Source organism: Gorilla gorilla, chromosome 6 (assembly GCF_029281585.2).
Source record: "Gorilla gorilla gorilla isolate KB3781 chromosome 6, NHGRI_mGorGor1-v2.1_pri, whole genome shotgun sequence".
Taxonomy (NCBI): Eukaryota; Metazoa; Chordata; class Mammalia; order Primates; family Hominidae; genus Gorilla; species Gorilla gorilla.
The window spans coordinates 101,390,381-101,415,662 of NC_073230.2; the positions used below are offsets into that span (position 1 = coordinate 101,390,381).

Genomic DNA, 25,282 nt, shown 5'->3' on the forward strand with positions numbered 1-25,282 from the left:
AAGGATCCTGAAGTTTAGCACATCAAAATTAAAAAAAAGGAAAACCAGATATATTAGAACTGAATAGTTTCCACAAAAATTTAGTCATTTCTACATAAAGGTATAATTCTGCCATGTTAATGCAATTAGTAATTTGACTTTAATCACTTTTTATAATAGTTAAGATGTAATTGGTAAGAAGAGCAGTTGGTTCACAATGAGAGTAATAATCCTGTGCTTTATTATCTATAAAGGTAACTTAAACTCACATCTGAGTGTTCTTTGTATGACACAAGATGCTACACATTGTAATATACAAGCAGCTGTGTAGGTAAAGAGGCTAGGACTTAACACAGTCTTTCCAGGACTTTCCCAGATATTTCATGTTCTGATAAAATTGCTGTGCCCAGTGAGTGAGATAAAGAAAGTGAAATTAAGAAACTGCCAGGGTTTGCCATCAGGGCTGCCCACTGAAACTTTAGGTAGAAACTGTTGCTAAATTTCCAAGCCTTTAGAGTCTTTTGGACACTGGCTTGATTCCAGCTTCAGAATAAGCAGTTGGGAAAGCTAAATGAATATCTTAAAGAAATCAGAAACTAAGTTAGATAACAACTCATGGTAATGACTTTTTGTCTAATCTCACCTATACCTCTATCTCTCACCTTCATTTCACACCATAATAACTTGCTATCAATATTAACTGGCACCAGAACTATACCAAATATGAATTTTATGTTTCTCTACTACAGTCTTTGGTAAAGTTTCCTTGAAATAATATTTCTTATTCCAATAATTATCAGGCCAATTATAATAGCAACATTTAAACATTTATTCAGGATAAATTTGAAGGAAATATAACATTTAATGAAGTCGTGTTCAACTATCCCACCCGAGCAAACGTGCCAGTGCTTCAGGGGCTGAGCCTGGAGGTGAAGAAAGGCCAGACACTAGCCCTGGTGGGCAGCAGTGGCTGTGGGAAGAGCACGGTGGTCCAGCTCCTGGAGCGGTTCTACGACCCCTTGGCGGGGACAGTGGTGAGCACATTTCCTTATAACTTGATTGAAGGCTATATTTTAATTGGCCCAACCAATATTGTCATAATGGAAAATATTGGACAAATGTAGACCTAGAATCCTGTTTGATACAATGACCACATTCTGTAAACCCCAACTGGCACCATATCTGGGAAATATATGGGGACAATAGGACAGAATGTCTGGAATTCAGTCTAGCTCAGAAAATACTGAATATAAGTTTAATTTTTAACCTGTCATGAGCCTTTCCAGTCAGTCTGATTGTTCTAAGCAAATACTGACTTACTGGCTTATAAAGGTGAACTACAGACTCCTGCCCAAATTCAAAGCTGACTTCCAAAACAGGGTGCTACCTGCTTATTGCCTCCCCACTGCTTTCAGTTTTGCTGCCTTCTCTTACCTTGAATTCTACGCTCTCGAACTTTGACTTTGATCCTCAACCTCCAGCCCTTTCATATTTGGCTTTTGTCATTGATTTTCTAGCATGTAGCCCCGTGGCTCTCTTCCTTGAGTGAAGACCAACTCTTGATAATGCTTGTATCTGCCATAACCTTGGGACAGCACCCGTGACAGAGCCCTGGGAGCCTGTCCCCATTAGACAGTCACCAAAGTGTTAAGCCTTGTTTGTTTTATTAATAGTTGTTAAGCCTAAATCAGCCTTGTTAAGCCTAATTTAGTTGTTTCTCTCTGGAAATCTTCTGCTTTGCTATTATAACTATTCTGCAGGTAACATAGGCAAACCAGCTCACCAAAACTCTGTAAATATGGTGTGCTGATACTATGGTGGGAATTTTTTTCTTTATTGAGATCAAGACTAGCTGGACTTGTGTCTATTCCTTTGCCTGTAACCTTTACCTTACAGAAGGCTGTATTTTCAAGTACATATTACAACACTTCCCTAGGAGCACCATGCCTCCTGCCTATAGCAAGTAAAACAAAAACAAAACCATCACTGCCAGCAAAAATAATCCTCCCAAAGACACTGCCCTTTGTAACTTGTTCCTTTTCCATGGGATTCTTGTCCTTAGTGCTATCAGAGAGGTGAGGGAAAGTTAAGGCTAGTAGTTTTCAGGGAAAAGAGAGGTAGAGGTAGGACCACAGTCAACCAGCTTTTGGAATCTGGGGGCCCTGCTTCTGATCAGCTTTTTCACTGCTGTGCATGGGGGAAGGGGAAATCAAGTCAAGGTGAAGGGTTAGGATTATTCTGGGGACAGCAGACCTGAGTGGGACACCTTGATGGAGGCTTAAGGCAGAGTAGGACACAGATGGCTGGAGGAGGGCAGACAAGGACAAAGAGAAGTGTGAAAAAAGAGGGTCAAATGTGCTACCATTTTGCCAGTTAGACCAAGATAGGGATGGCTTAATCACCATAAAAATCATCATGTCGGCCATGCTGGCCTCAATGCTATAAGTCTTGGAGGGTTGTTGTTTTGCAGCTTCTCATACCCTCATGCAACAATCCTCCAAATGGACAATCTAGTAACTTTTTAGTTTTTTTTTTTTCTTTTTTATACCGTTCTTATAGTTTGTGGACTTTGGTTTTCAGCTTCTCGATGGTCAAGAAGCAAAGAAACTCAATGTCCAGTGGCTCAGAGCTCAACTCGGAATCGTGTCTCAGGAGCCTATCCTATTTGACTGCAGCATTGCCGAGAATATTGCCTATGGAGACAACAGCCGGGTTGTATCACAGGATGAAATTGTGAGTGCAGCCAAAGCTGCCAACATACATACTTTCATCGAGACGTTACCCCACGTAAGTTAACGAGTAGCTGAAATCAGAAGAGACTATTTTTTATCCCCCAAACAATTACCAAAGTTATGCCAACAAAATCTTGTAACAAAATATGTTGATTTACTAACATTAACAACTTGGACAAGGTACTTCAGGATACCAAGCTTTCTTATTTGTAAATGGGAATACATTATGCCTACCTCATACAAATGTAGTGAGAAGCTCAAAACCACCATACTTCAGGTTACAGACTGGTGGTTGAGGGCTGCATTTAGACTGCAGTGATGTTTGGTTTAGCCCTATGGTACTTTTAAAACAATTATAGTTTTTATTTTGAGATAATTATGGATTTACATGTAGTTGTAAGGAATACAGAGATCTTATGTACCCTTTACCTAGTTTCTGCCAATGACAATATCTTGCAAAACTAGTATACAGTATCACAAGCAGGATACTGATATTGATACATTCCACTCATCTTATTCAGACTTCCCTTGTTTTACTTGCATTCATTTGCATATGGATTTAGTTCTGTGCAGTTGTATTGCAGATGAGGATTCATAGATCCACTAATTAAGAACACTGGCCAGGCACGGTGGCTCACACCTGTAATCTCAGCACTTTGGGAGGCCAAGGTGGGTGGATCACGAGGTCAGGAGATCGAGACCATCCTGGCCAACATGGTGAAACCCTGTCTCTACTAAAAACACAAACATTAACCAGGCCTGGTGGTGGGCACCTGTAGTTGCAGCTACTCAGGAGGCTGAGGCGGGAGAATCGCTTGAACCTGAGAAACGGAGGTTAAAGTGATCCAAGATCGCACCATTGCACTCCAGCCTGGGCGACAGAGTGAGACTCCGTCTCAAAAAAAAAAAAAAAAAGATACAGAACATTCTCATCTCCATAAAGATCGCTCATATTGCCCTTTTAGAGCCATGCATATATCCCTTCCTCTCACCCTCATTCCTCTCAAACTCTGGCAAACGTGAATCTGTTCTCCATTTGTATAATTTTATATTTAAAAAATGTTTTATAAAAATATATACAGTATGTAAACTTTTGGGATTAACTTTTGTCTTTCAGCTAATTCCCTGAAGTTGTGTGTATTCATAGGCATTGCTTTTTATTACTGAGTGATATTCCACAGTGTGGATGTACCACAGTTTAACCATTCACCTGTTGAAAGATAGCTGGGTTATTTCCTGTTTCTGGCTATTGCAAATAAAGCTGCTGTAAATACTTGTATACAGGTTTCTGTATGAATTCAAGTTTTTATTTCTTTGGGATAAACACCCAGGAGTAGAATTGTGGAGCAGTATGGCAATTTCATGTTTAGTTTATAAGCCACTGCTAAACTGTTTTCCAGAGTGGCCATCCCATTTTACATTCCTACCAGCAATGTGTAAGTGATGTAGTTTCTCTGAATCTTTGCCAGCATTTACTGTTGTCATTAGTTTTTATTTTTACCACTCTGATAAGAGTGTAGTGATACATCACTGTGGCTTTAATATGCATTTCCCAATGGCAAATGATGTTGAACATAGTTTTTTATATGCTTATTTACCATCTATATATCCTCTTGGTGAAATGTCTCCATGTTGTTTGCCCATATTCTAATTGGATTTTTATCTTTTACTGCTGAGTTTTCAGAAGTTTTTTTGTTTGTTTAACATATTGTAATTACTGTTGGATATGTAGTTTGTAAATGTTTTCTCCCAGTCTGTAGCTTGTTTATTCATCCTATAAGAAGGTCTTTGCAGAGCAAAAGTTTTACTTTTGATGAGGTCCAATTTACCAATTCTTCCTTTTATGGATTATGCTTTCAGTGTCAAGTCTAAGAACTCGTTGCCTAGCCCTAGGCCCAAAATATTTTCTCCATGTTTTTTTCTAAAAGTTTTATAGCTTTACATTTTAAATTTCAGTCCATGATCCATTTTGAGTCCACTTTAAACATGTGTAGCCCTGGAAGAATGGCTTGAGGTCCCTAAAAGTGATGGTAGGGACAATTCACTTTATGGCATTCTTCCAGCATTCGGGGTTCCACTGGGTTACACTGACGTAGAGCTTAATTATTTTTGCTTTTATTTTCTGCTATAGTTAGAAATCACTCCCACCCACAAATAAAATTTTAAAAACCTTTCATTTTGGTTAGCCTTACCAACCTTTAATGCACATTGACCTGAATCAAATATTGGATTTGACTGTGAATAGAAAAATTTACAGCTTCAGCTCTTAATATAAGTGACCACTGGACCTTAGGAAATTAATTCACATGATATACATCACTGCATAAGCCCTGCAAACTGAACTGACTCAATTTACATCTCTCTTCATATGCTCTTTCTCAGCCTAGAATGCTCTCTCAAAATCTAGCTCCCCAAACTTCTCTAAAAAGATTTCTTTCATTTATTTCCCCTTTTTTCTCCTTCTACCCTGTCTCCACAACAACTTCTGTCTCCTTCTGATCTTTCATAGTGTGCTGTGTATACTGCTACAGTCATGTGTTACATAACAACATTTTGGTCAATGACAGACTGCGTATACCACAGTGGTTCCCATAAGATTATAATGGAACTGAAAAATTCCTATTGCCTAGTGACATAGCTGTCATAATATCATAGTGCAACACAAAATTCATGTATTTGTGGTGATGCTGGCATAACAAAGCGACTGCACTGCCAGTTGTATAAGAGTATAGCACATACTACTATGTACAGTGCATAATACTTGATAATGACAATAAATGACTTATTGATTCATATATCTGTTATAGCATTTGTTATTTTAGAGTATACTCCTCCTATTTTAAAGAAAGTTAATTATAAGATAGCCTATTGTAGAATAGCATTGAGAATTAAAGTCACTAGTTTTCTAGTTTGATTTTGAAAATAAACACTCTGTTAAGTTGAAACAACATTATAGAAACTGTTATTGACTGTAAATGTTTTTCTTGTAAATAGAACTGTCAACTGTTAAGCAACAGTTCATTCAACATATTTATAACTTGGTTAACTTGCAGAAATATGAAACAAGAGTGGGAGATAAGGGGACTCAGCTCTCAGGAGGTCAAAAACAGAGGATTGCTATTGCCCGAGCCCTCATCAGACAACCTCAAATCCTCCTGTTGGATGAAGCTACATCAGCTCTGGATACTGAAAGTGAAAAGGTGTGTGTGGCCTCCCAACTTATGTCTTATTTAATTTATGAAATAGAAGGGATTTTGCTGTCAACCATGAAAAAAACACACACAAGCACAGGGGGAAAAACACAGAACGTTAGATAGTGGTTTTTATTTTTATTTTTTTGAGACGGGGTCTCGTTGTTGCCTAGGCTGTAGTGCAGTGGCGCAATCCAGCTCACTGCAACGTCTGCCTCCAGGGTTCAAGCACTTCTCTTGCCTCAACCTCCTGAGTAGCTGGGACTACAGGTGCCTGCCACTATGCCCAGCTAATTTTTGTATTTTTACTAGAGACAGGGTTTCATTATGTTGGCCAGGCTGGTCTCGAATCCTGACCTTGTGATCCGCCTGCCTCGGCCTCCCAAAGTGCTGGGATTACAGGCGTGAGCCACCTTGCCCGGCCGATAGTGGTTATTTTGAAGTAATGGAATATTTTATTCTAAATTTTCTAAAATGATTATATATTTTATAAAGTAAAGCATTCAAAAGAAAAAAGCTGCACAAATTACATTTTTAGCACATTAGGAATGAAAAACTGGAAAATACTCAAAAGGGAACTAGTTAAACAGAAGATTAGAAAATTTAAATACTTATGAATTTTTTTACAGCATGGGAACCCATTTGTGTTATATTTAAAAAGCAGAACATAACTATGTAGATTAAACGTTGATTATACAAAATACACATGCATAAATTTCAAAGATTCTAAGATACTAGAAATTAAAAGTTGATTAGAAAGGTAACATTTTCAAATTTACTTGAATGTTAAAACTAATTTATACAATTTTTGGGATAAGGTGTCTGTCTGATTTATCAATAGGTTGTCCAAGAAGCCCTGGACAAAGCCAGAGAAGGCCGCACCTGCATTGTGATTGCTCACCACCTGTCCACCATCCAGAATGCAGACTTAATAGTGGTGTTTCAGAATGGCAGAGTCAAGGAGCATGGCACGCATCAGCAGCTGCTGTCACAGAAAGGCATCTATTTTTCAATGGTCAGTGTCCAGGCTGGGACACAGAACTTATGAACTTTTGCTACAGTATATTTTACAAATAAATTCAAATTATTCTACCATTTTATCTGACTTGTAAAATAAGTTTCTGGTTTGTCATCATAAAACATAGGTATATCTATCTCATTCTAGATCAATTTAGAAGACCCAATTTGGGGTTTATTACGGCATTTGAAATTTGAGAGTTAGAAGTGACACCTGTCTTGATGAAGTATTGAAACGACAGGCTAGCTCTCCCTAAGTTATTAGAAACATCCAGAAAAAGAACAAAATTCAAGGTAAGTACAGGTGTAGAAATATAGAAGCCACAGACATAGGGCAATGGTCTTATGGTCCTGAATGGGTTGGGTAGACAGGAAAGTTTGGGAATAATTTTCCCAAGTACAAAAGAAAAATGAATTGTTCAATAGCCTCATCTCTCTTGGTAATTTTCTAAATCATTCTATTGTGGAATCAAAGTTTTTTTAAATGAATGAATTTCCAGCTTTATCATCCAACATCAAGAGTAAATGAAATTGCCCTACCTAGCTAACTCTGAAAGCACATATCGGTTCCATAAAGCAAGAAAGAGCCCTATCATTAAGTATTTTTTTAAAGTTTTAAACTCATTAATTTAAAATGTACAATTATCAGTATAATTTCAAACATCAAACATCAATGATACATGCTGAGTTTCTATAGCAACTGCGTTCTCTTTTATAAATAGACTACTTTTCCCAGAAAATCCGTTTTTCCTACAAGGAAAGGTATGTTTAGATGGAAAGCAAAAAATATAGACAACCCCTAGAAGCTAACCACACTGAAATGTTTCAATAATTTTCCCTTTGTTTTCTCCACAATTTTCTGCAACAAATTAGTTCTTAGCGCTCTATCAGGTTGTTAAATTCAGTAAATCATCCAAAGTTCTTCTAACTGTAATAAGCCATATTACCAAAGAATTTTTCAAACGTGACCACTGTGTGAGTGGATCAAATTTCAGATTAACCAAGATAAAAGTGGGGCAAAAAGTACGTTACTGCAGTGACCCAAAGTAGTGTTTGACCTATTCCTGTATAATGATAACCAAACTTGCCTGATCAGAATCATGGGGCATCTATTCCTAAACAAAATAATTGATTCAGTAGGTCTGGGTTGAGGCCCAGGAATCTGTTTTTTAAAATACACTCTAGGTGATTATTCACATCAGGCAAGTTAGGAAAAGTGGTGAAGTGTGAGTGAGAGCAGGTTTCTGTGCAGGTGATGCAGTTTCCAAAATACGCAGCTCATTACACATTATAGGTTGAGTATTCTTATCTAAAATGCTTGGGATCAGAAGTGTTTCATATTTCAGAATATTTGCATTATATTCACTGGCTGAGCATCCCAAGTCCAGAAATCCTAAATGTTCCAATGAGCATTTCCTTATGTCAGCACCCAAAATGTTTTGGATTTTGGAGCATTTCTGGTGTTCAGATTTGGGATGTTCAACCTGTATTTATTATAAACCAACCAAATGATTCTAAGTGCCCTCGCTATCTAGTTTAAAACCCTGCACTAGAATGAGGGGAAAAGGTTCTTAGTTCAGATCTCATCTTCCTTTTCTATACCAACTGTGAAGAAATGTATCAAATGCCACTGAAGCCAACTCTGAATGTTTTCACAGAGAAATAGTACTGATGCTTTTCAGGACAGAGGCTGGCACAGTGTAAAGGGCTTAACTGTTAGTAATAAACCAGTCTTATCAAATTCAGAGCGTACATGTTTTTTAAAAGGGATGTATAGAATCAGTACCCTGAGTATGATGTAATCTTTACATATATTAAAATGTCTGGCAGATTGCTATAGTACCCATAATCATGCCCTCTGCGCCCACTCTTTTACAAAGTGACTTTCTCTTATCAAGATATTACTTTTTCCCCACTCCTTGAATCTGGACTTCTCTTGTGACTTGGTTTAATGAACAAAATGCAGCCAAGTGATGGCATGTGACTTCAGGGCCTAGGCCTCAAGGGACCTTCACCTCTCAGAACACTCTCACTACCAAGTAAGGAAGCTCAATTCTGAATACTAGATGATCAGAGACCATGTCAGGAGAGACAGTCCCAGCCACCAAATTTACAGATAGTTGGTGAGGTGATCTTAAACTTTCCAGCCTCAGTCCTGGCTGCCTGATGATTATAGCTGTACAAATAAACACAGGCAAGATGAGCAGAACTGTCTAGCTGTTATCAATCAACTGACAAAGTAATGAGAAACAATAAACGGATTCAAGACACTAAGTTTTGGATGGTTAATTACACAGCAATATATAACTGAGGTCAAAAAGCACCAGAAAAGCAAACAGGAATGAATCATTTATTCAAACCTAAAACAAAAAGCTATATAATTTTGAGAATTTCATTTTTTGAGAGTAAAAACTACAAAACTGAACAGCGAGGAGGAAAAAATTCTGACAATGTGATTCAACATTAATCCTTTAAAAGTCACTGTAACAAATTTAAGTGCTTTATTTTTCTATTCACAAAACTAATTATAATACACCACAATGAATTTTGTTACCGTTTTATGTGTGTGTGATAGAGGGTATACATCTCCATACTACTAGCTAATTTGTCTGTTTGTTCAAAAGAGTTATTTTTCTCTTTTTTTCTTCGAGACAGGGTCTCACGCTCTTGCCCAGGCTATAGCATAAGGGCACATCACAGCTCACTGCAGCCACAACCTCCTGGGCTCAACCGATCCTCCTGTCTCAGCCTTCAAGTAGCTTGGACTACAGGCACACATGCACCACCATACCCAGCTAAGTTTTTGATCTTGTAGAGACAGGACCTTACCCTGTTGCCCAGGCTGGTCTCAAACTCCTAGCTTCAAGCAATCCTCCTACCTTGGCCTCCCAAAGTGTTAAGATTATAGGCATGAGCCACTGCACCCAGCCCAAAAAAGTTATTTTAGATCACCATTAAATTGTAGTGGTCTTTCCCATCAAATATAACAGGCTTGTATCCCTGTGGTGAACATAGAAGGCATTGATTTCAGGGAAATTAGCATACAATAATGTAATTCATACCCTTTGGCAGCTAAAAAAATTAAAGTGCTTGAAAGATGGACTCTACATTGATGTCCAGAGAGAGGATTTATAACCCATGTAAGTACCAACAAAAATACTTAAAAATTAGAGTAAGACTTGCATTGTTAAAGTTGGTAGATTTGGATTGTTGAGGCTTAAATACTGCATAGTTCTATATTCACTATGTCATAATTTGCATTGCTGCTGCATCAGAGGAGTTTAAAAATATTTCTACCTTCTATGGCAGAATAAATTTAGAGAACATGATTCTACTAATTTCTACATTTAACAAGTTTTCTTAACTTGTTAAAGGAATGTTAGCAAGTCAACATTCCTTCCCATCTCATATTACCAACTCACTCCCAGCACTCAGTTTAATGATATGTTTTGGTAAGTGCTTAATAGATGATTCATCTCTAAAGATGAGCAGAGTTCATCAGCTGTATCATATCATGAAAAGCACAAAAAGTCAGCTGAACTAGCTTTTCCGCATCAGTCTCGGGACAGGATTTCCAGGCTGAACAGGCCACAACAAACCTGTGAAGCATAAATAATGATTAATGATTACACAAAAGGCTCCAAATAGTGATGGTGAATACAACCAGGGCTTTATTTCATCTGGATATTCATACATGAAATGTGAAGTCTTGCTGACATTAGGTAAATGTAACCTGACACAATTGAAGGTAAAGCCATATCTGTAGATAATGCTAAGGAACACCTCATTCATTAGATGACTAGCGCCTAGGGACAAAGGGGAACAAATTAGCTAGAGCCCTAGAGTGCTCTGAAGCTAGGTCTTACTACGTTTAAAACAGAACAAAAAACCTCCTTCCTAGAAAAGTCCTTCCTAAAGTGCTACTGGAATGAGTTGGAATATGAATTCATGCTACAGTTTTTAATGAAATTTAAACTGTTTTTAAAGAGTACTTGAAGAAAGTTTGAAAAAAAAAAAGGCAGAGAAGGATGATAGGTGAGAAAGGCTATTTCTAGGAGTCAAAAAGAGAAACTCTTGGGATCAAGTCATGCCTTCCACCATCTTTCTCGAGATACTCCTAATAAGAAATCCCAGATCTGGCAAGTGAGAAAAGTGGCCCTGGGAAGCTGAAATAAATAGGAGAGAAGCCTGACTTAGAGCTAGTCTTCCACTTTACAGACAGAAGTCTCTATAGCGAAATATGAATTAGGCTCAAAATTAAAATGTGCAATGTAATGCTTCTGGAAAACCATGCAATTTTCACATCACTTAAAAAAAAGAGTAAATTATGTCTTCAACATGTGCTTTAAGTTAAATAAAAATAAGAACATGCTCTAGCCCAGTATATAATGATGAAACCAATGTCTGAGTGGATTATATTTGCAGAAAAGTAATACAGAAACCTTTAGGAAGTCCTGCCTTGTTTTCACCTAGTGATTCATGATCACGAATCATTCTCCAGCTACACTGGGCATGGAATTCCCAGATATTTAGCAGCATCTAAACATGTTTCTCTCCACAGATTAACCATTCTTATTCAAGTGTCAATTTTTAAAAAAAATTTCAGTTATCTTTCTAAAGAACAGCCTTTCCTACATGTACAGACAATTCATGAAAGAAACACAATGCCAAAAGAATGAAAACATGTTTTACTTCATAGGTAAACAAGTAATTTATGTTATTTTTTGCCTGTCAAATGGGTAAAGACTTTTTTTTTTTTTTTTGAGAAAGAGTCTCACTCTGTTGCCCAGACTGGAGTGCAGTGGCATGATCTCAGCTCACTGCAACCTCCATCTCCCAGCGTGAAGCAATTCTCGTGCCTCAGGTTCCCAAGTAACTCAGACTACAGGTGTGTGCCACCACACCAGCTAATTTTTGTATTTTTAGTAGAAATGGGGTTTCACCATGTTGGCCAGACTGGTCTTGAACTCCTGGCCTCAAGTGATCTAGTGTAATCCCTCCCAAAGTGCTGGGATTACAGGCGTGAGCCAACATGCCTAGCCTACAGAATTTTTATAACTAGAGTTGGCAATGGTGTGATGAAATGAGAAAGGATACATTTATAACCTTATACATTATTTGTAATGATGGAAAAACAAAATAGTAGAGAAGCAGTTAGATAAATCATAGGAATCCTAAGACTGGAAATTATACAACCATCAAAATTTCTCAAAGCATACTTAATGGTATTGTAAACTGCTTGAAATAATAAGCAAGAATGAAATTCACAAAAAAGGACACAAATATTTACAGTGTAAATATACAGTCTACATACATTATAGGTTGGGAGCATCATATAATTATAGTCTTATGCCATGTAATGGAAATGTAGATAACTTTGTTCTTATGTAGTTTTTATATTTAACAACTTTTTTTTTTTTTTACAATCAGCATGTAATACATTTAAAATGCAGTGGTCTAGTCTTGGGGTAGAAGAGATGAAAGAAGAGGCAGGGGAGGCTGGCACACTCAGTGTAACTTTATGTAAATAGATTGTAATTTCTATCTTTTTGCTTTTTCATTTCTCTAAAAATGTTTCTATACTGTACCAACCCTTGCCCCACTTGCTTTAGTTTCAATGCTCCTATTATAGAAGGGTCCAGTGCATGTCATAAAAGCCATCAAAAACAGTCTTGAATAATCAGAACGCTTCTGTGAGGTTATCTAACATCAGTTCTGGCACTGCTTCTACTATGTCTTCCTCCTCGTCATTTGGCTCTGGTTCAGAAGCACTCATCTCCTTCAAGTCACCTTCTGTTAATTCCTCTGGTGTGGTGACTATTAGTGCTTGATTTTTCAAATTTTTTAATAGAGATGAGGTCTTACTATATTGCTCAGGATGGTCTCAAACTCCTGGCCTCAAGCAATCTTCCCACCTTGGCCTTCCAAACTGCTGGAAACACAGGCATGAGCCACTGAAACTGGCCCAACATCCATACCTTGAAATCCTTCACCCTCCACTCTTTTTTTTGCCATATCGACAATCTCTTTCATGATTTCCTAGACTGGCTCTGTCGTAAATCCTGTGAAATCATGTACATCTGGACATAGTTTTCTCTAGTAGAAATTTATTGTTTTGGGCTTGACTGCTTTCATGACTTCTTCTTAACAACAATGGCATCTTCAATGGTGTAATCCTTCCAGACTTTCATGATGTTCTCTTCCATTGGGGTAAAAGACAATCCTTGGTGACAATCCTTTCTATTGAGTCCTGCATGTAATGAGCCTTAAAGGTCCTTATAACCCCCGATCTAGAGCCTGAATTAGAGACATGTCTGGGGCAAGTAGACCATTTTGACACCTTGGGTGTTTAAATCATGGGGTTCTGGGTGGCCAGGGTCACTGTCCAAAATCAAAACAACTTTAAAAGGCTAGGTACTTCCTGACTTCAGTGACAAAACATCAAAGAAACCAGTCCAGAAAAAAAGGTTATCATTGTCCAGGCCTTCTTGTAAACTAGCAGCTGATGTTTATCTTTTCCCTTCAAGGCTCAAAGTTAACAGCTTTACAGACAAAGCAGTCCTGATCATAAACCCTACTGCATTTGCACAAAACAGTAGTGTTGGCCTATCCCTTTCTGCCTTAAAGCCTGATGCTTGCTTCTTGTGATGGTTAATACTGAGTGTCAACTTGGTTTGATTGAAGGATGCAAAGTATTGATCCTGGGTGTGTCTGAGACAGTGTTGCCAAAGGAGATTAACATTTGAGTCAGTGGGCTGGGAAAGTCAGACCCACCGTTAATCTGGGAGGGCACCATCTAATCAGCTGCCAGCACAGCCAGAATATAAAGCAGGCAGAAAAACATGAAAAGACTAGACTGGCTTAGCCTCCCAGCCTACATCTTTCTCCTGTGCTAGATGCTTCCTGGCCTTGAACGTTGGACTCTAACTTCTTCAGCTGTGGGACTCAAACTGGCTTTCTTGCTCCTCAGCTTGCAGCTGGCCTATTGTGGGACCTTGTGATCATGTGAGTTAATGCTTCTTATATACTTCTTAAATATCCTATTAGTTCTGTCCCTGTAGAGAAACCTGACTAATACACTTCTCTTCCTTACTAACAAATGTCCTTTGTGGCATTTTTTTTTTTCAGAATAGGGCACATTTGTCTGCATTAAAAACCTGTTCAGGCAGATATCCTTTGTCCTCAGTGATTTTCTTGATGGTGTCTGGGAACTTGTCTGCTGCCTCTACTTCTCCTGTTATCTTGACATTTTTAAAGCCAAACCTCTTTCTAAAATTATCAAACTATCCTTTGCTGGCATTAAATTCTCCAGATTTAGATCCTTCACCTTCCTGTAAAGTTGTCATATAATAACTTCGCTTTTTCTAGAATCATAGTAGAGTCTATAGGTATGCCTTTTTATAGCAAGAAAGGCATTTTTTTGCTATAAAAAATATAGCACCCACAAAAAGCTGCATTTTTAATTGGAGATCAAAAGGCATTTTGCAAAAGGCAAAGTTTTAATGCCTGCCAGTGTAGCTGCAGCAATAGCTTCACAAATTTCCTTTTTTTTTTTTAAATAGTACTTATACTAGATTTATTTATGTTGAAATGATGGGCAAATGCAGCTACAGATCTCAATCTATGATACTTATCAAGCAAATCAACTCTTTCTTGTAATGTCATGACTTTTCTCTACTTCTTGGGAGCACTTGCAGTATCACTAGAAGCACTACATATGGGTCCCATGGTATTATTCAATGTTTACAATACTGTACTACCCACAATGAAAAATACATGAGAATAGAACCACGAAAGATCACTTTTTGTGATCTGCTAAAGAGACAAACTGCTTCTGCAGAGATGATTAGCATTATATGACATCTTAAGGAGATACGTGCAACTCTTTAGCTCACCACAGTAGCAACATGAGGTAGCTATAAAATTATTATAGTAGTACAGTGTGTACCACAGTTAATTTAATGCCATTATGATTGAAAACTGCATCTTTACATTTGTTTACATTTCTCTTGACTACAAATGGCACCATATAAAGTCTGTGAGGGCTTATGTTTGTACGTTTTGATAAATTTCAACTTTGTATAGTAGATTTGTGTATATTTTATGGTAGTAAATGATGAAATAGACTAGTATCTGTATATATTTTATGCATTCATGAATACTTTAGTTTTTGAATATTTCTACGCTACACAGTTTTGAGTTTTTTCAAATTGTCTCAATCTCCAAAAAATTTTCTCATTTATTTAAAATCTGCATGTAAGTGTGCCCATGCAGTTCAAACCCATGTTGTTCGAGGGTCAATTGTATTAGAAACTGAAATATGTCATGCATATTACTATTCCAATTTTTCACATTCTATCTGAAGTGCCTCCAAGCCTGCCCTCTTCTTATTCACATAGTGCTAAATGTAGTCACGTAATTTTTACGAAGCTGACTATGCTTTGAAAGGCCCCTGTAAAGAGATCGCCAGGCTGTAAATAAGGACCTTACAAGCCTTGCTATCACTTTCATTTTATCTTGTTCTCCACCACTCTTTTTTATACCAGGTTTTGATCTTTTCTTTCTCATTCTTTCCATAAACATAAGTCAAACCCCACACAGCCCAAGTGAACTGCATCTGAATTGGTAAAACATGTTTTAAAAAGTATAATTTACCCAATCTCTTTTCTCTATCTCATTAATATTGTCTATGACTACATGAACCACCATATATTTAAACATTTTATCTGAGCTTATTATAAAATACCTTGTACAAACCAAATATGTTCATGGGCGTACTGATTTTGAGGATGATGATATGATTGCCGAATCGACTTGAAACAGTGTTCTGCATAAAGACACCTAAGGGACGAATCTGACAAGTGTCTCAAAAGCAGGACAGAGAAACATGAATATGCATTAAATGCCTAAGTGGAAAAAATAGTTACTTATGTAGCAAGTGACAGTAGGCAATATAAGAATCACAGTGTAGGAAAGGCATTTAAATAACAAAAGTAATACCTTTCCTACTCTATAGCACAGAAAGAATAAAAAAGAGAAGCCTCACCTGTCATCTCTGATATGGTAGAAAAATCCATAACCATTGTGTACCATGGGAACTACCACTCCCTGGACTCGTAAATAGCCAACCAGACTTGTTGAGAGAACAAAATTTCCACCTCCTCCGCTGTGTGGCACAATAAAAGAACATTTTACTAGGCCTACAGATGCTTATATTGTTTCCAAAAAGCATTTAATATACAAAAAGAAGAAGCCAATTGATGAAGTTGTAAAACACTACACTACATTACCTTTTGGAAAAAAGTGGGTCCGTAAAGAGTTCTGGAACAGGAAGACCTTCCTCTTTTGCTATGAGTAAGAGACCTAAAAGGTGACGATCAAATCCTGCAATGAAACCCCAAATCTGAGGTTAGAAAAAAATTTTTCACCATGAGAGATTTTTAAGTCAGAAAAATTTTAACATAAGTACCTTTTCCAGCTGAACAATCTTTCATCATTTTATTATGCTTTGCAAAAGCTTGTAACATCTTTTGCTGCCGCTCACGAAGCTGTATTAAAAATTGAGAGACACTTCAATAACACACTGTGCAAAACCCAACTAGAAAAAAATCCTAAGCTCATTGTAATTAGGATTGGGGTAATTTGGGAGAGGAAAGAAGATTTCTAGGAAGATCTATAACACATACTCCTATATCTTTCCCTCAGTTATTCTATCGCCTATTCTTCCCTGTATGTCCTGCTTCTTATTTCTTTCCTGGAATAGGAAACTATGAACTTGTGGGCAGCACTGAAGTGACATTAACAAGTATAAAGATAAAAGCAACCAATATTTCAAAAATGAAAGCATAACTAAACAAATGACAATAAAGCAGTTCTATAAAATTAAGATACAGGCACTCATATATAACCACATCTAGCAAAACTAAAGAAACAAATATAATACTAAAATAACAGTGAGAAGGAAATTTGTTGTTGTCTAAATGCTTCAAAAAAAAGAGTATGAAACAAAGCATACAACTGTCCTGGTTCCAGTATATGAAACAAGAATCTGTGACTTCAAAAACATTCAACCACATCAAGAAAACCTTCCTTTTAAAGGCACCTTGGGATTTCTGCACTTTGTTGGTGTTGTTCTAAAGGTAGATTAGAAGTCCTGAAATACCTAAAGTACTGAAGACCCTTTGCCTAGAAAATAACACAAACGGGATCCTTTTCCCGCCTTCCCTGTTTCCAATTACATATTTCACTGGTGAATGAACAAATGCTTTAAAAACCTCAGAAAAGATGTCTCAAAGTATTTTAATGATCCAGGAAAACTGAAGCAAAGAAGTTAGTTACTCAAAGACCACGGTTCCTTTAGAACAATTAAACAAATCTTGTGAGTTTTTTTCCTTTCCAATACTCACATTGACAGAAGGATCCTGCATGGACTGGCACCACCTGACTGCTTCAACTGTGCATGATCGCACAGTCTCTGTACGGCCATGATAAAAATATCTTGTCATAGCTGTTTCATAGCAACAACCAGGGCTACAAGAAAAAAATTAAAAGAGTGTATCATAAGAAAAAAATGCTCTAATATCATTACAGATATAGTTGCCTAATAAAGCTAGCTTTGTTCAGAGACTAAGCCCTTTAACACAGATAGGTTGGAGACTTTCAACAAAAAAGAGCCTATTTCCAATACCAAAGAGCAAAAAATACTCTGATAATGTGGGCTGTTTCAAAGGCGTGGCTGCTGTCAGGTCATATACATTACAGCCTCTAAGATGGCCCCCGTGATTCCTGCCTCCTGCTATTTATGCTCTGCTGTAACCCCTTCCTTTTGAGCGCAGGCTAGACAGTGACTTGCATCTAATGGGGAGAGTACAGCACAAGTGTTGGGATATCACATCTGAAATTAGGTTACAAAGAGAGCTCTCTTGTTCTCTTATTTCTCATCTGAAGAAAGCCAGCTGCCATGCTGAGGGCTGCCCGATGGAGAGGCCCTAGCGGCAGAAAACTGAGGGTGGCCCTCTGGACAATAGCTAGGGAGGAACTGAATGCTACTAGTTCCCGTGGGTGAGCTGAGAAGTGGACCTACCCTCAGGAGAGCAGATGAAAACAGCCTTGGCTGATACTGACTACAACCTCATGAAAAACCTTTATTAAGTCAGAGTTACTCAACTAAGCTGCATCACAAAAAATGACCCACAAAATTGTGTTATAAAATTACTGACCCACAAAATATGTGATATAAAATTACTGACCCACAAAATGTGTGATATAAAAAAGTATGTGTTTTAAGCCACTATGTTTTGGGGTAATTTATTACACAGAAATAGGTAATACAGAGTTCTTGACCTTTAGTGCAGGTAATACAGAGTTCTTGACCTTTAGTGCCTCCATATAGAACATGAAGGACTAGAATAAAGTGGAAGTATAATTTAAGAAGTTCCCCAGAGTGATATCTGTTTTCCTGGGTTGGAGAATGATATAGCAATTTTAGGTATAAAACTCTCTTACTTTCTTATTGGTTAGCATTTGGAGTCAAAGAGATCAAATAAAGTAAGAGTGAAAAGTCTCTGAATGTGGGTACTAGGAGGGCTCAAACAGTTTTCAAGCCTCTTCTGTTCAGTGTTTCTGTCTCTCTGGAGTGAAATGGTATCCCTTCAAAGTGTGAAGGAGAAAGTGTGAATAATATTTTTAAATAGCACTAAAATAACATTCTTTCAGGGAAACAAATTAAAAATAAAAGCAGTAAAAATGAGTAATAAAATATTACCACTGTAACCTCAAATGAAATAATGAATCTTAGCAATGATCTTCATTGACTACTGAAACGTTAGGTAAAAAATTCAGGGAGTAAACTTTTTATAATAGATGCTGGCTGACAAGTAAACACACTCTTAATCTTAAAAGATGGAGTAGAAAGCAAAGAGCATTAACTATTGGATTTATTATTGTAAAACATAACCAAAATAGGAACTGATGCATATTATCAATCCTCTAGCTCTAACTACCAGTTTACAAGACATACAGGACACTGAGCAACATGTTAAATATCACCATGGGAATACAATCAGGAAAATTCAGAAAACTCTACAGGATAAATGACCCAGTTTCTTCATCAAATCAAATACAATAAGAGAAAGGTAGGAAAAAGATTCTCATATTTAAAAAAGACTTATGAGGTATATCAATCAAATGCAATGTGTAAAATTTATTTGGAACCTGATTTGAACATATCTTCTGTATAAAAAAAAATACCGCGTGAAATTTCCAATGCCAGCTATGATGAGCTAGCTTCTGGCAAGCCAGTCTTAATGCTAGGAACAACAACAAAAACTGGATTTAAAAAACATCTATTTGAAGGCTTTGCAAAATTTTTTTATTATACTTTAAAGTTCTGGGATACATGTGCAGAATGTGCAGGTTTATTACATAGGTATACATGTGCCATGATGGTTTGCTGCACCCATCAACCAGTCATCTACATTAGGCATTTCTCCTAATGTTATCCCTCCCCTAGCCCCCCACCCCATGACAGCCCCCGGTGTGTGATGTTCCCTTCCTGTGTCCATGTATTCTCATTGTTCAACTCCCACTTATGAGTGAGAACATGTGGTGTTTGGTTTTCTGTTCCTGTGTTAGTTAGTTGAGAATGATGGTTTCCAGCTTCATCCATGTCCCTGCAAAGGACATGAACTCATCCTCTTTTATGGCTGCATAGTATTCCATGGTGTATATGTGCCACATTTTCTTTATCTAGTCTATCATTGATGGGCACTTAGGTTGGTTCCAAGTCTTTGCTATTGTGAACAGTGCTGCAATATACATATGTGTGCATGTATCTTTATAGTAGAATGATTTATAATCCTTTGGGTATATATCTAGCAGTGGGATCGCTGGATCAAATGGTATTTCTGGTTCTAGATCCTTGAGGAATCGCCACACTCTCTTCTGCAATGGTTGAACTAATTTACACTCCCACCAACAGTGTAAAAGCATTCCTATTTCTCCACATCCTCTCCAGCATCTGTTGTTTCCTGACTTTTTAATGATCACCATTCTAACTGGCATAAGATGGTATCTCATTGTGATTTTGATTTGCATTTCTCTAATGACTAGTGATGATGAGCTTTTTTTCATTTGTTTGTTGGCCACATAAATGTCTTCTTTTGAGAAGTGTCTGTTCACATCTTTTGCCCACTTTTTTATGGGGTTGTTTTTTTCTTGTAAATTTGTTTAAGTTCCTTGTAGATTCTGGATATTAGCCCTTTGTCAGGTGGTTAGATTGCAAAAATTTTCTCCCATTCTGTAGGTTGCCTGTTCACTCTGATGATAGTTTCCTTTGCTGTGCAGAAGCTCTTTAGTTTAATTAGATCCCATTTGTCGATTTTGGCTTTTGTTGCCATTGATTTTGTTGTTTTAGTCATGAAGTCTTTGCCCATGCCCATGTCCTGAATGATATTGCCTAGGTTTTCTTCTAGAGTTTTTATGGGTTTAGGTCTTATGTTTAAGTCTTTAATCCATCTTGAGTTAATTTTTGTATAAGGTATAAGGAAGGGGTCCAGTTTCAGTTTTCTGCAAATGGCTAGCCAATTTTCCCAACATCATTTATTAAATAGGGAATCCTTTCCCCATTGCTTGTTTTTCTCAGGTTTGTTACAGATCAGATGGTTGTAGATGTGTGGTGTTATTTCTAAGGCCTCTGTTCTGTTCCATTGGTCTATATATCTGTGTTGGTACCAGTACCATGCTGTTCTGGTTACTGTAGCCTTGTAGTATAGTTTGAAGTCAGGTAGCATGATACCTCCAGTTTTTTTCTTTTTGCTTAGGATTGTTTTGGCTATACAGGTTCTTTTTTGGTTCCATATGAAATTTAAAGTAGTTTTCTTTTAATTTTGTGAAGAAAGTCAGTAGTAGCTTGATGGAGATAGCATTGAATCTATAAATTACTTTGGGCAACTGTTAGAGCAGCCAGGATATGAGGGTCAAGATCTGGAGAGAAGAGCAGCTCTTTGAAGTGAGGTACCTTGGAGTCTTGGCTCCAGGCCTGTTTCTCTGTGCAGTCTTGGAGGAAGTCCCATCTGTCTAGGGACCTGGAAGGTATCACACCCACCTGCTCCCCAGTAATAGACCCACCAAAACTGTGCATTTGACTGTGGACACAGAAGCAGCCCTTTAACCCAGCTCCAGTCCTACTCAATGATGCCAAAGTCTTGCTCTGTTGGGCAGGCTGGAGTGCAGTGGCATGATCTTGGGTCACTGCAACCTCTACCTCCTGGGTTCAAGCAATTCTCCTATCTCAGCCTCCTGAGTAGCTGGAATTACAGGCATGCACCACAATATCCAGCTAATTTTTGTATTTTCCATAGAGATGGGGTTTTACCATGTTGGCCAGGCTAGTCTCAAACTCCTGACCTCAAGTGATCTGCCTGCCTCAGCCTCCCAAAGTGCTGGGTTTACAGGTGTGAGCCACCATGCCCAGCCTCCTTATGATTTTTCTTAACAAAATTTTCCTTTCTCTAGTTTACTTTATTGTAAGAATACAATATATAATACATATACAAAATGTGTGTTAATTGTTTATGTTATTGGTAAGACTTCTGGTCACACACTTGGATTTTCTAATGCACTGGGGGCTTGGGGACCCCTAACCTCCATGATGTTGAAGGGTCAACTGTACAAAAAAAAAAGTATAGCTCATGTTGGAAATAAAATGAAGCAATTTTTTTAAAGCTCTAAAAATTCAAAAGAAAAAGAAAAAAGTACAGATGGGATAACTAGAAAATAAAGAGCAAGATGGTAGACTTAAACACAAATTTACTGATAATTATACTGAATTTAATTATCTAAATAACATATTTAAAGACAGATATTCTCAGACTGGATAAAAAAGCAAAACTGAGAGGAGTCATGTTACCACAATGGCAGAGTAGAAGCAATCTGGCTTCACTCTTCCCCACAGAAAACCAAAACAACTATCTAGTACCAATTATCCTCATGAGTATCCCAGAAACCAAAATGGAGGCTGTGATGATCCCAGGGGCCAGAGAGAAGCAAAAAACTTCAAGCAGAAGGTAAGAGAAACAGACCACTCTATCCACAACACCCCGCCCTCAAGCTGCCGGGCTGCATGTGGAAAAACTCCCATGGACTCACAATACTACCCTGAAAGAAGTGAGATCAAGGCAGACAGACACCCTTATCTCCATGCTGGGTTCCTTCACAGAAAAATCATTCCTGCTTCAACCTAAGGGAAGCATCTTTGCCTATAGGGTAAAAAAATCCTAAAGGCAGCCAGAGACAATGGGTAGAGATGGGGTTAGCAATCCCCAATGAACAAAACTCAGTGATCACTCTTCATCTCAGCCAAAAAAGACACCAAATCAAAGAGGTTGTTCAGCAGTATTACGTTGTAGGAAGCACGCTCCATGAGTCCATGAGGCTATGAAGCCCTAGCCAGCCTTCCCACACAGCCACGGTATCCTTTCGTTGTAGACACTCCCAGTCCACAACAGTAAGCATTCTGAACTTTTACAAGAGCTCCAAAAGTTAATTTTTTGACAAGATAAACAATATTGACAAACCTGTAGGTAGAATAAGGAAAAAGGAAAAGACTCAAATAAATAAATTCAGAGATGAAAGGAGATATGGTAACCAATACCACAGAAATATAAACGATCATTAGACACTATTATGAGTAACTATATGCCAACAAATTGGAAAACCTAGAAGGAATGGATAAATTCCTGGACACATACAACCTGAGATTGAAACATAAAGACATAGAAAACCCAAACAGACCAATAACAAGTAATATGATTGAAGCAATAAAAAGTCTCCCATTAAGCAAAAGCTTAGGACCTGATGGCTTCACTGCTGAATTCTAATAAACCTTTAAAAAAAGAACTAGTACCAATTATACTCAAACTATTCCAAAAAATTGAAGAGGGCAGAATATTTTCAATCTCATTCTATGAAGACAGCATTATCCTAATACCAAAACCAGAAAAGGACACAACTAAAGAAGTAAACTACAGAGCAGTATCCCAGATGAACACAGATGCAGAAATCCTCAACAAAATACTAGCAAACTGAACTCAATAGCACATTAAAAAGATCACTCACCATGATTAAGTGGGATTCAGATGGTTCAACATATGCAAATTAATAAGCATGATACATCACATCAACAGAATAAAGGACAAAAACCCTATAATCATTTCAATAGATGCTGAAAAGCATTTGATAAAATTAAACATACCTTCATGATAAAAAAAATTTCAACAAACTCAGTAAAGAAGAAATATACATCAAAACAATAAAAGCCACATATGACAAATCCAGAGCTAACATCATACTGAACATGGAAAAATTGCAAGACTTTCCTCTAAGATCTAGAACATGACAAAGATGCCTACTTTCACCACTTTTATGCAACATAGTATTGGAAGTCCTAGCCAAAGCAATTAGAAAAGAGAATGAAATAAAGAGCACTCAAATTGCAAAGGAAAAAGTCAAATTGTCCTGTCTGCAGATGACATGATCTAATACTTAAGACACCAACAAACAGCCATTAGATTGATAAACAAATTCAGTAAAGTTGCAAGATATAAAATCAACATATTAAAATCAGTAGCATTTCTATATGCAAAAAGCAAACAATCTGAAAAACAAATCAAGAAAGCAATCCCATTTACAATAGCTACAAAGAATATAAAATACCTAGGAATCAACTGAACCAAAAAAGTAAAAAAATCTATACAAGGAAGACTATAAGACACTGATGAAAGTGAGAGGACACCAAAAAATGGAAAGACAGCCCATGTTCATTAATTAGAAGAATTAATATTGTTAAAATGTCCATCCTACCCAAAGCAATCTACAGATTCAATGCAATTCCTATCAAAATACCAACAATATTCTTCACAAAAATAGGAAAAAAAATCCAAAAATTCATATGGAACCACAAAAGACCCAGAATAGCCAATGTAATATCAGGAAAAAAAAAATGCTTGAGGTATCACATTACCAAACTTCAAAATATACCACAAAACTATAGTAACCAAAACAGCATGTTACTGGCATAAAAACAGACATACAGACCAATGGAACAGAATAGAGAACCCAGAAATAAATCCGTGTATTTACAGGCATCTCCTTTTCAGCAAAGGAAAGGACAGGCTCTTCAATAAATGGCTCCATGAAAACTGGATATCCATATACAGAAGAATGAAACTGGACCACTATCTCTTACCATGTACAAAATTCAAATCAAAATGGATTAAAGGCTTAAATATAAGACCTGAAACTATAAAACTACTAAAAGAAAACATTGAGGAAGCTCTGTAAGACACTGAACTGGGCAAATATTTCTTGAGTAATACCCTACAAGCATGGAAGCCAAAGCAGAAATGGACAAATGGGATCATATGAAGTTAAAAAGCTTCTGCACTGCAGAGGAAACAATCAGCAAAGTGAAGAGGCAGCCCACAGAATGGGAGAAAATATCTGCAAACTATCCATCTCCCAAGAAATTAATAATCAGAATATATAAGGAACTTAAAAACTCAATAGCAACACACAAATTTATCTGATCTAAAATGGACAAATAATCTTTTTTGTTGTTGTTAGACAGTGTCTTGCTCTGTCGCCAAGGCTGGAGTGCAGTGGCACGATCTCAGCTCACAGCAACCTCTGCCTCCCAGGTTCAAGGGATTCTCGTGCCTCAGCCTCCTGAGTAGGTAGAGGTACAGATATGTGCCCCCACATCAGGCTAATTTTTGTATTTTTAGTAGAGACAGGGTTTCGCTATGTTGGCCAGGCTGGTCTCAAACTCCTGACCTCAGGTGATCTGCCCACCTCGGCCTCCCAAATTGCTGGGACTACAGGTGTGAGCCATGCGCCCGGTGACAAATGATCTTAATAGACATTTCTCAAAAGAAGACATACAAACAGCCAACAAGTATATGAAAAATGCTCAACATCACTGATCATCGGGAAATGCAAATTAAAACTACAATGAGACATCACCTCACCCTAGTTAAAAATCACTTTTATCAAAAAGATAGGCAATAACAGATGCTAGCAAAGATGTGGAGAAAAGGGAACCCTCATACATTGTTGGTGGAAATGTAAATTAGTACAGCCACTATGGCGAACAGTCTGAAAGTGCCTCACAAAACTTAAAAAAAAAGAACTACTCTACAATCTGATGATCCCACTGCTAGGTATATATCCAAGAGAAAGGAAATCAATATATCAAAGACATATCCACACTCCAATGTTTATTGCAGCACTATTTACAATAGTCAAGATATAGAATCAACCTAAGTGTCCAGCAGATGTATGGATAAAGAAAATGTGGGCCGGGCG

The 25,282-nt window shown here is 37.4% G+C and overlaps 2 protein-coding genes across 8 annotated transcripts in view; one reads left to right on the forward strand and one right to left on the reverse strand.

The window, feature by feature from the left end:
• The window catches only part of ABCB4 (ATP binding cassette subfamily B member 4), a 73,821-nt gene extending 66,819 nt beyond the window's left edge, over nucleotides 1-7,002 (forward strand). For all 6 annotated transcript variants that reach the window (XM_063708648.1, XM_063708651.1, XM_019030301.3 and 3 more), the window contains 4 exons: nucleotides 816-1,013; nucleotides 2,560-2,766; nucleotides 5,765-5,911; nucleotides 6,744-7,002. In XM_063708648.1, coding sequence (XP_063564718.1) covers nucleotides 816-1,013; nucleotides 2,560-2,766; nucleotides 5,765-5,911; nucleotides 6,744-6,950 — 759 coding nt within the window. In that variant the 3' untranslated portion in view covers nucleotides 6,951-7,002. The remainder of the gene's footprint in view (nucleotides 1-815; nucleotides 1,014-2,559; nucleotides 2,767-5,764; nucleotides 5,912-6,743) is intronic.
• Nucleotides 7,003-9,252: 2,250 nt separating this feature from the next.
• The window catches only part of CROT (carnitine O-octanoyltransferase), a 55,290-nt gene continuing 39,260 nt past the window's right edge, over nucleotides 9,253-25,282 (reverse strand). The window contains exons 14-18 of one of the 2 annotated variants that reach the window (XM_004045687.4): nucleotides 17,326-17,449; nucleotides 16,389-16,467; nucleotides 16,210-16,303; nucleotides 15,966-16,085; nucleotides 9,253-10,518 (exon numbers count right to left, since the gene is read on the reverse strand). In XM_004045687.4, the coding sequence (XP_004045735.1) occupies nucleotides 10,398-10,518; nucleotides 15,966-16,085; nucleotides 16,210-16,303; nucleotides 16,389-16,467; nucleotides 17,326-17,449 (538 nt within the window). In that variant the 3' untranslated portion in view covers nucleotides 9,253-10,397. Of the gene's footprint in view, nucleotides 10,519-12,017; nucleotides 13,119-15,965; nucleotides 16,086-16,209; nucleotides 16,304-16,388; nucleotides 16,468-17,325; nucleotides 17,450-25,282 lie in introns of those variants that run through there. The other variant, XM_055346857.2, reaches the window with a different exon arrangement.